This window comes from Anas acuta, chromosome 11 (assembly GCF_963932015.1).
Source record: "Anas acuta chromosome 11, bAnaAcu1.1, whole genome shotgun sequence".
NCBI classification, from domain to species: domain Eukaryota; kingdom Metazoa; phylum Chordata; class Aves; order Anseriformes; family Anatidae; genus Anas; species Anas acuta.
In genome coordinates this window covers 9,452,690-9,465,636 of record NC_088989.1, presented here as the reverse complement: position 1 = coordinate 9,465,636, position 12,947 = coordinate 9,452,690, and the positions used below count along the sequence as shown (strand labels likewise).

The following is a 12,947-nucleotide window of genomic DNA, read 5'->3' as shown; positions in this document are numbered from 1 at the left end:
AAGAAAGTGGAGGAAAGAGAGCAATAGCAAAACCCGTTTAACAGTTTCCTGATTTCAGAGCGAGGCTGTGAGTGTTCTGCTAGAAAGGAAAAAAGATGGAGATTAAGTTGCTACAATAAGAATCACTTTTGTATCACTGATTATAAGAGACTGAAATTGCTATTTCCAGAGTTCACCAGCCTTCTCGAGTGCTAGTCACCATGGTACCTTTGCACTTGCTTGCTCACCCTTGTCACAGAGCTCCATCAAATCACATCCAGTGCTGCTGAGGACCCCAAAGCAAAGGAAATGAGAAAGGACAGCAATCTTTAATCATCATCCAAGTAAGGTTCTGATATTATAATATTTCCTAGCAGCACACAACACAAAGGGCCCGAAAACGAGCTATCTTGCTCCAAGGCAACAGAAATTAATTCTGCCATGAGAAGATCTGTGCAAGAACAGGCTGTCACTTTGTAGGAGCACACAAAGGACCAAAGACAGTTCGGCTGCTAATTGCACAGGGGTGGACTAAGAAATCCAACAGATAATGTGATGCAGAACAGTTCACAACTCCTGCAGTTTCAGCTGGGCTGTGCCTCATTATTTCTAGCAGTGAGCAGAAGGACTTAAGCTGATCTGAGTAAAAAGATCAGTTCTGCCAGTATTTTCAGCTGATGATAAATACATTTACGTGGAAAGCGTTTAATAAGATAATTTCCACTGTTAATATTACAGCAGAGATGAAGACTTCTCTATTTATTGGACATGTCAGGGAGAGGGAGCCAAACTAGCGCTGAATCAGAACCCAGCTGAGATCATAGACAGTGGGGAAAAAAGCTATCACGCAAGGCTGTAATTAGAACCCTGTTCACCTTTTACTGGGGGAGGGGAAAGAAAATTGGTCGGTGTTGACAGTTCACCTTCATAGCACAAAAAAGAGAAGAGAACATCTCTAACCCCCATTACTGAGAAAACTGTTTTGCAAATTCTACTTACCGTGCTTGCATTTGGAGCATTGCTGAAAGAGAAGACAGGAGGCACTGGTTAGTGGGAAGTGGAAAAAAAATTCTGCTTAGAAAAAGGAAGATCTGACGCATTCAGGGAACTGCTCACCATGTGATTGCAGCCTCCATTCTTTTCAATACAGATATTGCACTTCGGACACTGGGGAAACAGAAACATTTGTTAGACCCAACTCTGTCTCCAGCAGGTTTCTGGAGAATGACAATGCTTGCATGATTATTCTACCCTGGCTTCCCCTCCCTCCCTTTTTTTTAAATAAGCATATGTGAAAACATTAATATATATATACATTCTTACTCCCACCAATTACTGGCAGCTCAATTTAAAAGGAGGCAGAAAGCCAGGGATGTTGCACAGCAGCACTGGACTGCTTGCTCCAGAAAACAAGTTTGCTGCTGTTGCTGCTTCTAAAACTGAAGGTCTCAGAGTTAGCATTTAGCAGTTGCTCAGGTACAGGCACACACGACAGTAGCTTCCACAGCTACTCAGACAAGATAACCAGCTCTGCATCCTGCATTCCACAGTCCCTAGCAGATGATAACTTAGCTACTAGAAGAGAATGTCTGATCACAGTGAGCTGCACACTTCTTTGCTCCATCAGCAGTCCACTGATGCCGTGGGGTGTCAAGTTCAGGAACATTTTTGGGGTTGCATAGGTACAAAGAAGGAAGCGAGTTTTGTTGTTTTTTTTTTATAAGTTTTAACAGCAGGTAAAACGTGTGCCTCAACAACGCTGAACATAACAGAACTTTATGTTTATGAATGAGCATAGCAAATACAGCACCATCACACTCTCCAGAAAAATAAATATATTTAGGGTCTCTGGTCTAACTACGCACTTCCTGAACATAACTGAAGCTTGTGCCTAATTAGCACTGTCACAATTGCTATCGGTTATGGTAAAATAAATGCTAGCCAACTAAGAACTATTTTGAATTCACGCCACAAAATTCCCCAAAGAAACTTAAAGTTCCAGTCTACAGACGGCTAACCTAGCAGTTTGCCTACAACCTTTTAAGCCAATTCCACAGACAGAGTGCACAATATGTAGTACTATTTCTTTTTCTTGAGTCTAAATCTACTAGAAGTACTTCACCACCTAAGTTACAGATTTCATCTAACACCTTTTTGTTCTCTTTGCCAAATCAGGACTATCTCCCTCACCTAGTTCACAGCACTCCACACAGGTGTTCAAGGTTAAACACCACCAGTATTTACTGACTGCACTTACTGCACCCTCTTTCCATTTGAAATACACCTTCAGTGATCATTTTGAAGCAGCCACAATTCTGCCTTTTGCCCATGGGAGGGCAGCACACCTGGCTGCCAAAGACATTCACACTAAGTCATGCTGCAGGAGGGCAGCTGGACCTCGTGTGCAAAGCATTCCCCACACATTCAGCTGTGTTGTATCACTGGCCTTAGAAAGCTGTGAGAATTTACAGCCTTGGAAAAAGCAGCACACGATGCTAAGTATGTACACAACTGTAGCTTGCTTCCCAGGCAGGACTAGAGGACAAAGGAAAACAAGCAGGTGCTTGGCCTTACATCTTTAGTGTGAGCACTGATGTAGTTGGCTGTTTCGGAGTCATCTGCACACTTGGTGAGCCATTTCCGGATGGTAGCACAGTCTGTAGGTGCGTGGTACATCTGCCGACACTTAAAGCTTAATAGAGAAAAAGAAAAGAAGAAAAAGACACATCATGTCAATTTCCCGGGAAGTAATTCAAGAACTGAGGTTTTCATGATGACCAAAATCTGGGAGGCCAAGTGAGGATAAGGGCTACAAACGCACTCATGCATTACCAGAGTGCAAAGACCAAGTGAGAGCTGCAATAAAGCACCACTCTCCTGTGCAGAAACTGGCATCAGGATGAGAGAAGAGGCCTTCTCTGTCAAAAATGTGTCTGAGGGCTGACACATCCCTCCCTACTGACTCTACCTACCGCTGCTCTAACATGAGTGTAGAGGCCTGGAGCATACCAGTGGCTTTACAAGTAAACTGACTCCAGTGACAGATATCCTCCTCCTGCATTAGCACAACCCAAACAGCCCCCGGTGAGCGAGGGCTGTTTGCACAGACATACCAGGGAGTTGGGGCTCTCAAACCGTTGTATCACACTCCACAGGCATTCTCAACAGCAGTGATTCTGAAGACCAATAGCAGAATACACTTCAGCAGCCCTACAAACTACCTTTTGTAGTTTTTTACTCTTGCCCCATTCGTACTTGAAGGCAGACAAGGACCATTAGTGTTCCTATTCAGCAGGAATTTATTCTCCTGACAGCCTCGAAACACACCAGACACTCTGGGCATCAAAAACTTGTAATAAGCCCAAAAACACAGTATCAGCAGATAGCTGCAAGGCCTCCACAACCATTACCAGATTCTCTACCACTCACTTTGACTGCAGCAAAATTTGTAACCTAGCCAACCAGCATATGAGAAAGGAAGATTTTTAACCCCTTTGTTACTCAAGCCCTGTGTTCCCTGACTGTCAGAATGCCCAACTCCAAGGAGTTTAGGGAGCAAGGGGAAGGCTGACCACCTGCAGAAGTCAGACACCAAGTGTCCAATTACTCAAACTAACTCAAGTTACAAACAACTCTAGCAAAGCATTTGAGATGCTTTTTCACACGCTGAACCTGTTGGCAAGCAAACGGAGTAGCTCTGAGGACAGCATATAATTTCCCCATGATCTTTAACCTTTTCTGTTTCTTACCAGAAGACCTCATTGCAACGATTGCACTGCACTCGCCGGGCTTTTGGCTCCTGTACCTGTATGACCATAGGACAATCTGCACCAGGACACAGCTGCAGCTGATAATGGCTCTGTGAACATATCATGGTGATAAGATCAGCAACGTATGCAGAAGAGCAGAAACGTTCCCCATCCTCATCTTATGCTCCAGAATGTACTCAGCTGCTTTCTTGTGGTGGCTGTTTCCTCCCACTTATTGAAAAAAGGTGACACCACTCTTTCATACTTGCTTCCCTGTTTCTTTACTTTTCCCAGTCTGTTCCCAGTAACCAGAATATTCCCTGCACATTTAACCTTAACCATGTATATCTTAATATCAATAAATCTCACTAAAACGTTACTGAGCAAACCAATCCAGTTGGTCCTTCACTAAGGTGAAGGACTTACTTTTCAGAGCCTAAAATATCTGTGGCAAGAGCAAGGAGGGCTTTAAAACTCAGACTTAAGTTTGAGGTTCTCAGCTGAAACATTCTGAGAATTCTACTTGAGGAAAAGAGCCAAGCACTAGCCAAGCAGTTACTGGGTGACCTTACAGCAGAATTTACTTTGGCAACCTGCTAGAGCATTTTGTCAGTGAGGCTGTACTACAGGAGCACCGACGTCATGTTTATGAGAGACAATTCTGCTGCAGTTACTGCATTTCTAATCAGAGATGCAAGGCACCTCAAACACAATTTCTGCAAGTCATTGGTGAATTAATCCAGGGTATTTTAAGCCTGAAAAAGACAATACCTCCACATAGTCCCTGAAGAGGTAGCGCCTGTATTTGTCTTTCAGCTCTTCACTAGGCAGCAATGGAAACACAAAGTCTTCTGGTGTCCGAAGTAGGCAGTCCTGAGCCATGCAGGAGACCCCTGAGAAAACAGCGTTTCAGCACAGTGCAATTTGTGCTAAAAGGAGCAGAGACAGAGATAGCATTCAACACAGTTTCCTAGGTGCCATCTGTTGTTGTGGCAAGAGGGACACAACTGTGAAACAGACCTAGCAAATCTATCAGGGCTGCTGAAAAGCTGAAGCCCAACTGTATTCACAGAAAGATGACAGAGCACAAATGTATCCAGCATCAGTAAGTGTTTCAACCAGGGCTCACAAAGTCAGACACTTAGAGCAGAAAATTGCATGTTACTGCCACACGGGAATGAATGACAGGATAAAGAAGCCCAAAGCAACTCTGGCTACTACTGGCCAACACCAAGGAAACAGATGTTTGCATCCACACCAATTCCCAGGGCAATGCAACCACACATCACCAGAGATGCAATCTCAAAATGCAGAAGATTTGCAACTTTTAATTTGTTACAGTCACGCTCTTGAGATCACAAAGGGGAGAAGAGCAGCAAATGCATCTCTGGACTTGCAGGTTTTGTTAGGCAGGAGGAGAACTCTCCAGCTGGTATGGCAACGCTCACCAGGGATTCAGGTAAGACTGCTAGTTAAAGTTAGGTTTGTCACAAGAACCCACTCCATGCTCCAGCTTCTCGTTACTGAGCTCTTTCAGAGCAATTCTGCCAGTCATCTGCAGAGCAGCCAGCATGTCAAATACAGACCCGCTACCACACACGAGTCAAACTCACCAACTCCGACGCCATCCTTGACGAGCACTGTACAATGCTGCTCCCAGCAGCTGCGACAGAACTGGTGCTGACAAGCCAGAGAAAGCAAGTTCTCCTTCCGGACAAACTGCATGCACACTGCGCAGTGATGGGAGGAATGTACCATTGCCTGCGAGAGACAAAAAAGCATTACAGGGAAAACATCCCAGCTTCCCTGGCGAGTTCTCAACCTCACCCACTGTCACTTTCATCACCTTCACTGGGACAATGGTCTCAGAGGAGCTCTAAGCCAGAACAGGCTCCTAAGTGAGTGGCGTGCTGGGGTGCTGCACTGCACTGCACCCTTCTCATGAACCTCTTCAGCCTCATGGAGCACAACAGATGAACAGTCACTGAACAGCTCCTGCTTCTTGTCTAGTGCTACACAGAACTCACCTTTATTTTTCTGGTTCTTACTTTTTCCTTGTTTGAAAAGTGAGAAAATAAATCTTTATGTGTGTCCTTTCCTGCATTTACTGATATTCTTTGTTAGCTGGGTTAGACTTGATCACTGTTCCACCCGCCATGAAGAGCAGCTAGAGCTGGAAGCAGGCTTAGCAATGCTCTCTTACAGGACAATGATTCTGGGTACTGTATTTGATATGCAAATGAAAGTATGGCATGTAGAGACCTTATACAAGGAGAAAAGGTTGTTCACAGACCATCACAAAGTTCAGGGATTTTCTCACATCTCTTATTTTCTGCCTACACTACATTTGGCAAAATAGGCTTCATCTCTCCAACTGAAAAGGATTAGAAGGTTTGTTTCAAGTCAGGCATAATTCTGCTATTGCTTCACTAGGAAGCCGTCTGCTCTCCCCGTGGGTAGTGCAGAACTAATCCCTAGACAGCAGATCCAGCCTCTAACACATTTTGGCTCACCCTTGGGACCTGAAGAAATAGGTCTAGCACAGCATTTAGCAAAAGCGAGGCTCTACAAAGCTGTTAACAGGACTTTATGCTCCTATTTCCCTTTTCACAGAGAAGCCATATAATCACTTTCCACTGCTTAAACCTTTGCTGCTCTTTGGGAAGCTCGTGTGAGGCAGACGTCAAGCTGCCATGCATAGCTCCGCATGCCAGAGACACGGAGGAGCAGCAGCATGAGTGCCCAGCCACATGACCAGTAGAGCTTGTTTTGTAGCATGACCACATGAAAAAGAAATAAAGCAACTTTGTTCTAAGCAGCCTCACTTACGGACAAAAACAAAATTCACCAACTCAGCAACTGCGCAGATCAACTGCTCAACACGAGCAGCAAGCACACTACCTAGAACCTTTGAAAGCCGTCCCTCAGAACTTTTCTCTGAGCTGTCCCACTGTAGCTTCTCCCTGTAGGGTCAGTTGCTCTACGGTATAAGTGTATGTCCCAAAGAGTCCCCCCAAAACATCATCATTCTGCACTAGGAGCTGAAGCACAGAGTGACTAGCCCTAGCACATGCAAAAAGACTGCAGTGAACTGATATCAAAACAATTTTGTCAAGCCTTAAACTAACCTTTTAGAAGGAAAAAAAAGTATCCAAGAAACCATGGAGCCCTGGCTGCAAAACACAAGCTGGGGGTTCAAATATCAATACTGGCTGGCTCAGCAGAAACACCACTGAGAGATTTGGCTTAAGCATCCTCGAGCAGAGCAGTGGAGCCAACTTAGGCATCTCAAGAAAAAACCTCTGTTCTAGCCACAGACAGGCACTGCTCACTCTGTGCAGCCAGAACCTTCCTGTAGTGTCTTTTACAGAGCGAGCAGTATCAGAAGAGGTAGCCAGGCCCACGCACTCTGCTCCTGCCATTGTTTACCATCATTCCTGCCAAAAGAATAGCTTAATTTTCTTGAGGCAAGTAATTATTGAACACAACCTGCAAAACAACAGCAAAGCAGTTGTTTACATGTTAGACACTTCTTGAATGCGGTCTCATTTAAAAGGTAAACCCAGCACTTATTGAGGGTGTAGGACCTTGAGTCTGCAAAGAGTGGATATGGGACAGGCCCATTGGTAACGCACACCTCTGACAAGGTGGCTCGGAAGCACCTCTGCCAAGGGAAGAGACCAAAATAGCATACTTACATGTTTGGATGAGGTGGGCTGTACTCGTGCTTCTACTAGCAACTGGGCAGCGTTAGACTTGTGTCTGAAAAGGCAATTAAAGAACGATCAAATCCATTTCTGAATACATTTTGCACTGTTGAACTGGTCCTTCTCACCTGAATAAATGACAGGCTCTCTGCGAATGGTAGTGGAGGTTTTGACGAGGAGCATGGAAGTGTGTGCTGTGTGAGGCCCCTCACTGGGTGAGCTGAACTCTCGTCACCAAAACTTTACGATAGTTTCTTCAAAATATTAACATTTCCCTTCTATTCCTCAATGGAAATTTTGCTACAAGTGCCCTCCCGCCCCAAGAAATTTTTTTTGAAGATTTTTCTACCCACACTAATATTTTCACTCCTCGAGTAGTCTCAAGCCATTGCACATGATAACACACTCCAGCAAGGCTTCTGCCTGTCTTCCACTCCTTTGTAAAAATCAAGCTGTCCTGGTTAGGTCTCACTTTGGCTGCAGTCTACTATCTAGCTACGTATTTACTTTATGACAGATTATCACCCTTTAGGCATATGAAGCTGTCTATCAACAGCCTTAGAATTAAACAGGTCTTTGTGATTTCAACTGCTGAGGAATGTTTGCATCTCCAATAATACATCAGTGAATTCAGGAATAGAAAGGAGCATCAGAGTTGTGACTAGGATTTAAATCTTCCCTCCCCACAAGCATTTTTAGGTGTGTTTAGGGATCTTTAATTGGATACTGCTACTTTGTACCAAGACAGAAGTTTGAGGACCAGATTGAACGGAGAACAACTTGCAAAGTCATAGTGTGAGAAGTAAAACCTTCACCAGAGTTCCTCTTGTTTAAACCTTGTAAGTTAACCAGCAGAATCACTCTGAGCTGCTGTGCAGGAATCTCTCCCTCCACATTCCCCAGGGAAAAGCTTTCACAGGATGCATGGTAACCAACGAGCCAGTTACCAGGGATGCTGCGACGACATCCATACGTGAGATGCGTCTCCCATACGTTCTCTGGATGAAGCTGCTGGCTAACAGGGCCAAAAATGGCATGGCAGAATGAGTCAGGCTGATGTGCTCTCTATTTTCAGACAATGTTCAGTTCGGAGCCAGTATTTGCTGGAGGGGCTGCCAGACAGCAGTGCCTCCTGACACACTTCCCGCATACATTTGGGCAGAGTCCGAAGCCTCCTTTTGAAATCAGCCAGAGGACTCACTGCAGCGTGACACTGTCAGAGCAACAAAGGGGCTGCGCTTATTAGTTCTCTCACACCATCGGCTGCTGCTCTCCAAATGCCAGTCAGCTTGGAAAAAACATCACATTCAGAGGGAGCAAAGATCTTGAAGCAAACGGACTAAGTGGTACATCAGCATAAGTTCAGTGTTTCTTTACGATTTGTGGCTCGTATGTTCCAAACTGAACATATGTTAACTTTGTTAAAATAAATATAGATGCAACTCTCTCAATCTGCTATCTCATTGTTTAAGCTGTGTGCATCTCCAGGGTTCCCAGCGTGAAGATAATTCCTCAGACTGAAAGACGTTCACTGACACTCCCCTCTCCCTGTTTACAAATTCTTTACAGGCAGTGCAGCCTCAACAAAACAGCATTTCTCCTCTGCTCCCTGGCACGGCAGTGTGGCCTGCTTTCAGGTTCAGAGACACTTGTCAAAAGACACTACGCCCTGAAGACTCTTGCAAAGAGAGGAGGAAAAGCACTGAGCACTGAAGAAGTAAGATTACTTGCACTTACCTTTCCAAAATCTCTGAGATTTGCCAGTGGAAACTAACTAATACAAGTTTTGCAACAGCATGTGACACCTAGGTTAAAAAAAAAAGAAAAGAAAAGTGAGGCATATTTTGAGGACATATTTCTGCTCAGGACTATGATGTTCTTACAAGGCTAATAAATTGTACAAACCCAGTGAAACAGCTCAGTGATATTCACTTCCATTAAACTTGTAGACATAATTTCACAGCCAGTGTATCTACAATAGACAGGTTGGAATAAAGCAGAGACGTACCAAACTAACCCAAATATTCATCACAACAGCACAAAGAGGAAGGAATCAGGAAATCAGTGATTAGTTTAAGTGATCTTGGAAGCCCAACATCCAGCCCTAACTGTGGGCACCCCTTGAGAGGCTCACACCGGACTGGGCTCGGGGTCCTTGCGAAGTGCCCCACATCGGCCCCGCAGGGCAGGCTGAGCCTGCTTACTGAGCTGGAGAAGCAACAACAACCTGCAAGCACAGACATGCTGTGTCAGCACACGGTAGGGGGAAAAAATAATATACATATATACATAAATATATTTTCCCAAGGATTCAGTGTAAAAAAGAAAGTTGTTGTGCACTGGAATCGACTGGGGCTACGGAAAGCTCCTCTGACAGGGACTCTTTCCACGCAGACTTGCTCACCTTACACGGGCTCCTGGCAAGCACTAGCACAGTCCATGCTAGCCAGAGCAAGTGGCTGGGCAGCCTCTAGAATCCTGCCACACGACATTTGAAGTCATGTTACAAGGGTACAAGCGAGCAAGTTCCCCTTGCTTCTACGTACTGGATCATTTCAGGAGAGAACAGACTGGTCTGCTCGCACCCACCGGGACCACAACCATCCACGGGGCTGCTGAACTTTACCCAGGCTCTGGACCCTTCATGCCTTGTCAGGCTCTCAGAGTCCAAACAAAGCAGGCCTCCTGCAAACACAGCGCCTCTCCCCTGGATTTGGGGAGACTCCTGAGCCGACCTCCTTGCTCTGCTCTGTTCGGAGCGCCTGAGCAAGGCCGGAGCTCCGCATGCCTGCGTTCCCACAGCTGCTGGCAGGGAAGGCTCTGTCTTGTCTGCTCTGAGAGAAGCTATCACCATCACATCTCTGTCTACCACATATACAGAAAACAACTTCCATCCCAGCTGCAGGACGAGATCCATTTTTTCTAGAGAAGCTGCCAGTCCCAGTCAGCAGCCGGAAAGTCACAAGCCACCTCGAACCCTGCTGCAGGTGAAAGGTGGAGCCTGATGCGCTGGTAACACAGCCACGCAACAACTCCAGCACGGCCCCACAGGGAGAAACGAGCTGTGGCTGCTGCTTCTGCGAAACGCAGGCTCTGCACACCTACTGGCAACGTATCATTACCCTTGGAAAACCAACCCAGGGCAGAGGTGCAGTTTCACAACGTGACTGACCTACTCCTGCCACCTCTGCTTTCTGATCTGCCCAGGGTTATTTTTCAATGTTCACATCAACAACTTCCAGAAGAACTGAAGCACCAGTTCATGCTGCCAGACACCTGGGAGGTGACCTGCCCTGGCTTCACCAGCGATGGGATGCACGGAGCACACCCAGGCAGTGCTCGCTCCCAGCGCAGCAGCCTTCCATCAGCAGCAGCGTGGCACAGTGGACACATGCAGCCCGCTCCTGTTTGCATGGGTGAAGTGCCACTGCCCATCTCAGACAGGTTGCCTCAAGACCTCCGCCTGGCAGACCCAGGCAAGAGCTTCAGCTCGGGACAGACACCTTTGACTTGCTTGTACGAGGAAGACATCTGCATTTTGTTTCTGTAAAACAAACAAGCATCAGGAATGTGGTCTCTACAAGACTGGCTTCCTGCGAATGCAAACCACATGCTAATGAATCATTCTCTAACAGTAACTAAATTATTTCTCGGTAGCAGTAAGAACTACCATCCTGACAACGAAAAAAAAAAGACCGAAATGGGAAGCTCATCTGTAACACATGAAAATGAGCATTTTTTGGTTGGATTTTCACAGCCTGAGGTGCAGCATCCGTCACAGCACCACGACTCCAGGAACAACATACAGAGCAACATGTTCCCAGAGGAGGAACTGATCAACAGTGCCCTCCAAGAATGAAAAATTATAGAAATACAAATAGTAGCACTTAATCTAACGATTTGCCCTAACAATGAAATGGTTTTGAGACAAATTGTTAAGCAAAAGGCAGAACTAATGTTCTCAAAAGATGCCAGGTTAACAGACCTGGAGATGAGTCTATCATGGAAGAAATTTTAAATCAAGACCAGTGATTCTGCAAAGCTACTGCTTTTTGTTACAGAACATGTTCTGAGGAAGTCCCATCACAAAGAAATTCTTGTCTGGCCTTGGCTGTGAACCTGACTCCTCACAGTGGCCAAACTTCGCTCCCCACCTGCACGCTCTCTTGGTCTTGGTAGGGCATGACGAATAAAACTTCTGCGTCCATTCCTATTTTGCTCCATCTCCAAGCCCTGACCAGACCAGCTGTAGTGCCAATCTTACTACTTGCATTATAAAATCACATGAGAATAAAACATTTTGAATTCTTAAAGCCATGTTCATGATGCGAGTTCACTTTCACAAAAGCTCCAAAGCAGAAGGAAAGCTGTGGCCTCACAGCACAGAAGTGAGGCTCGGTTGGTACTCAGGGCACGCTGCCCAGCAAGGTGATTCCTGCACAGCCAGGGGTTTTACACAAATAAAGATCTCAAACTTGAGAAACATTTCAGAAACCTATGATTCAGTCCTCTGTCAGCAACTGGGTGACACAAGGGACTTAGGTCATTCAAGACCAGTAACACCTTGTTTCAGACACAGAACAAATTGAAAAAGATGCTTTTGAAAAAATGTCAACTTTGTTTCCACTTCTTTATTCTCCTTTCAGAGAATTAAGACCCAAAGAAGTTGCAAGATGGCCCTCTCAGTGCCTTGCTGGCAGCAGGATATTTCAGTAAAATATTTATACGGACCCCAGTGCAGAAGGGAATGCATATTCTACGTGCTGCATTTCTATTTTGTTTTTTGTCTGCAACTGCAGAACTGTGCCAGTGCTTCTGCATGACTTGAGTCCTCCAGAACTTTTCCAGCTATGGTTAAATTTATTAAAATTGTGAAGAGGAAAATTAAAAACAGCAATCAGGCTGAAAGATTTTATTTTGAATCATAAAGTCTTTTAGGTCAGAAAAGACCTTAGAGATTAACCACCCGACACATCGAGTCCCATCACTAAACCACGTCCCCCAGTGCCACATCTCTTATATACCTCCAGGGACAGGGATCCACCACTTCCCCAGGCAGCCCGTTCTGGTGCTTGACCACACTCTCCACCAAGAGAGAATTTCTTTCCATCATTTTCATTTCCTCTTTTTCTTACCATCAGTTTAAAAACTGCGTATCAAAGATTGGCTCAGTCGAAAACTGAACTTGGAAAATTCCTGATTCAAGATTCCTTCTTTATCCATGATCAGGGTGAAAAGAGAAAACTGGCTGGGCATCGCATCATCCAACCTGCAGTTTCCAGCTTCACCTTCAGAAATTTGGTCACTTCAGAAGCCTTTTCCAAACCTCCCTCAGTTTAACTCTGACCTCCCAGTGACAGAAGACCATGGATTGTCAGAACGGGGCACCCATGCTCGTGTTTAGCACCGCGCTGGAGAAGTGGTGCAGCGCCTCTGCACGAGGGAAGGGTGCCAAAGAGGAAGCTGCTCTGCTTAACGGGAAGTCTCTACAGGAGTTATAAAAAAAAAAAAA

At 45.4% G+C, this 12,947-nt stretch overlaps 1 protein-coding gene across 6 annotated transcripts in view; it reads right to left on the bottom strand.

Moving 5' to 3' along the window:
* ARIH2 (ariadne RBR E3 ubiquitin protein ligase 2) overlaps nt 1-12,947 on the bottom strand; it is a 29,679-nt gene that overhangs the window by 5,000 nt on the left and 11,732 nt on the right. For all 6 annotated transcript variants that reach the window (XM_068694587.1, XM_068694588.1, XM_068694583.1 and 3 more), the window contains 8 exons: nt 9,173-9,240; nt 7,427-7,490; nt 5,342-5,489; nt 4,500-4,621; nt 3,729-3,838; nt 2,554-2,671; nt 1,096-1,146; nt 979-1,000 (listed from right to left, as the gene is read on the bottom strand). In XM_068694587.1, coding sequence (XP_068550688.1) covers nt 979-1,000; nt 1,096-1,146; nt 2,554-2,671; nt 3,729-3,838; nt 4,500-4,621; nt 5,342-5,489; nt 7,427-7,490; nt 9,173-9,240 — 703 coding nt within the window. The remainder of the gene's footprint in view (nt 1-978; nt 1,001-1,095; nt 1,147-2,553; nt 2,672-3,728; nt 3,839-4,499; nt 4,622-5,341; nt 5,490-7,426; nt 7,491-9,172; nt 9,241-12,947) is intronic.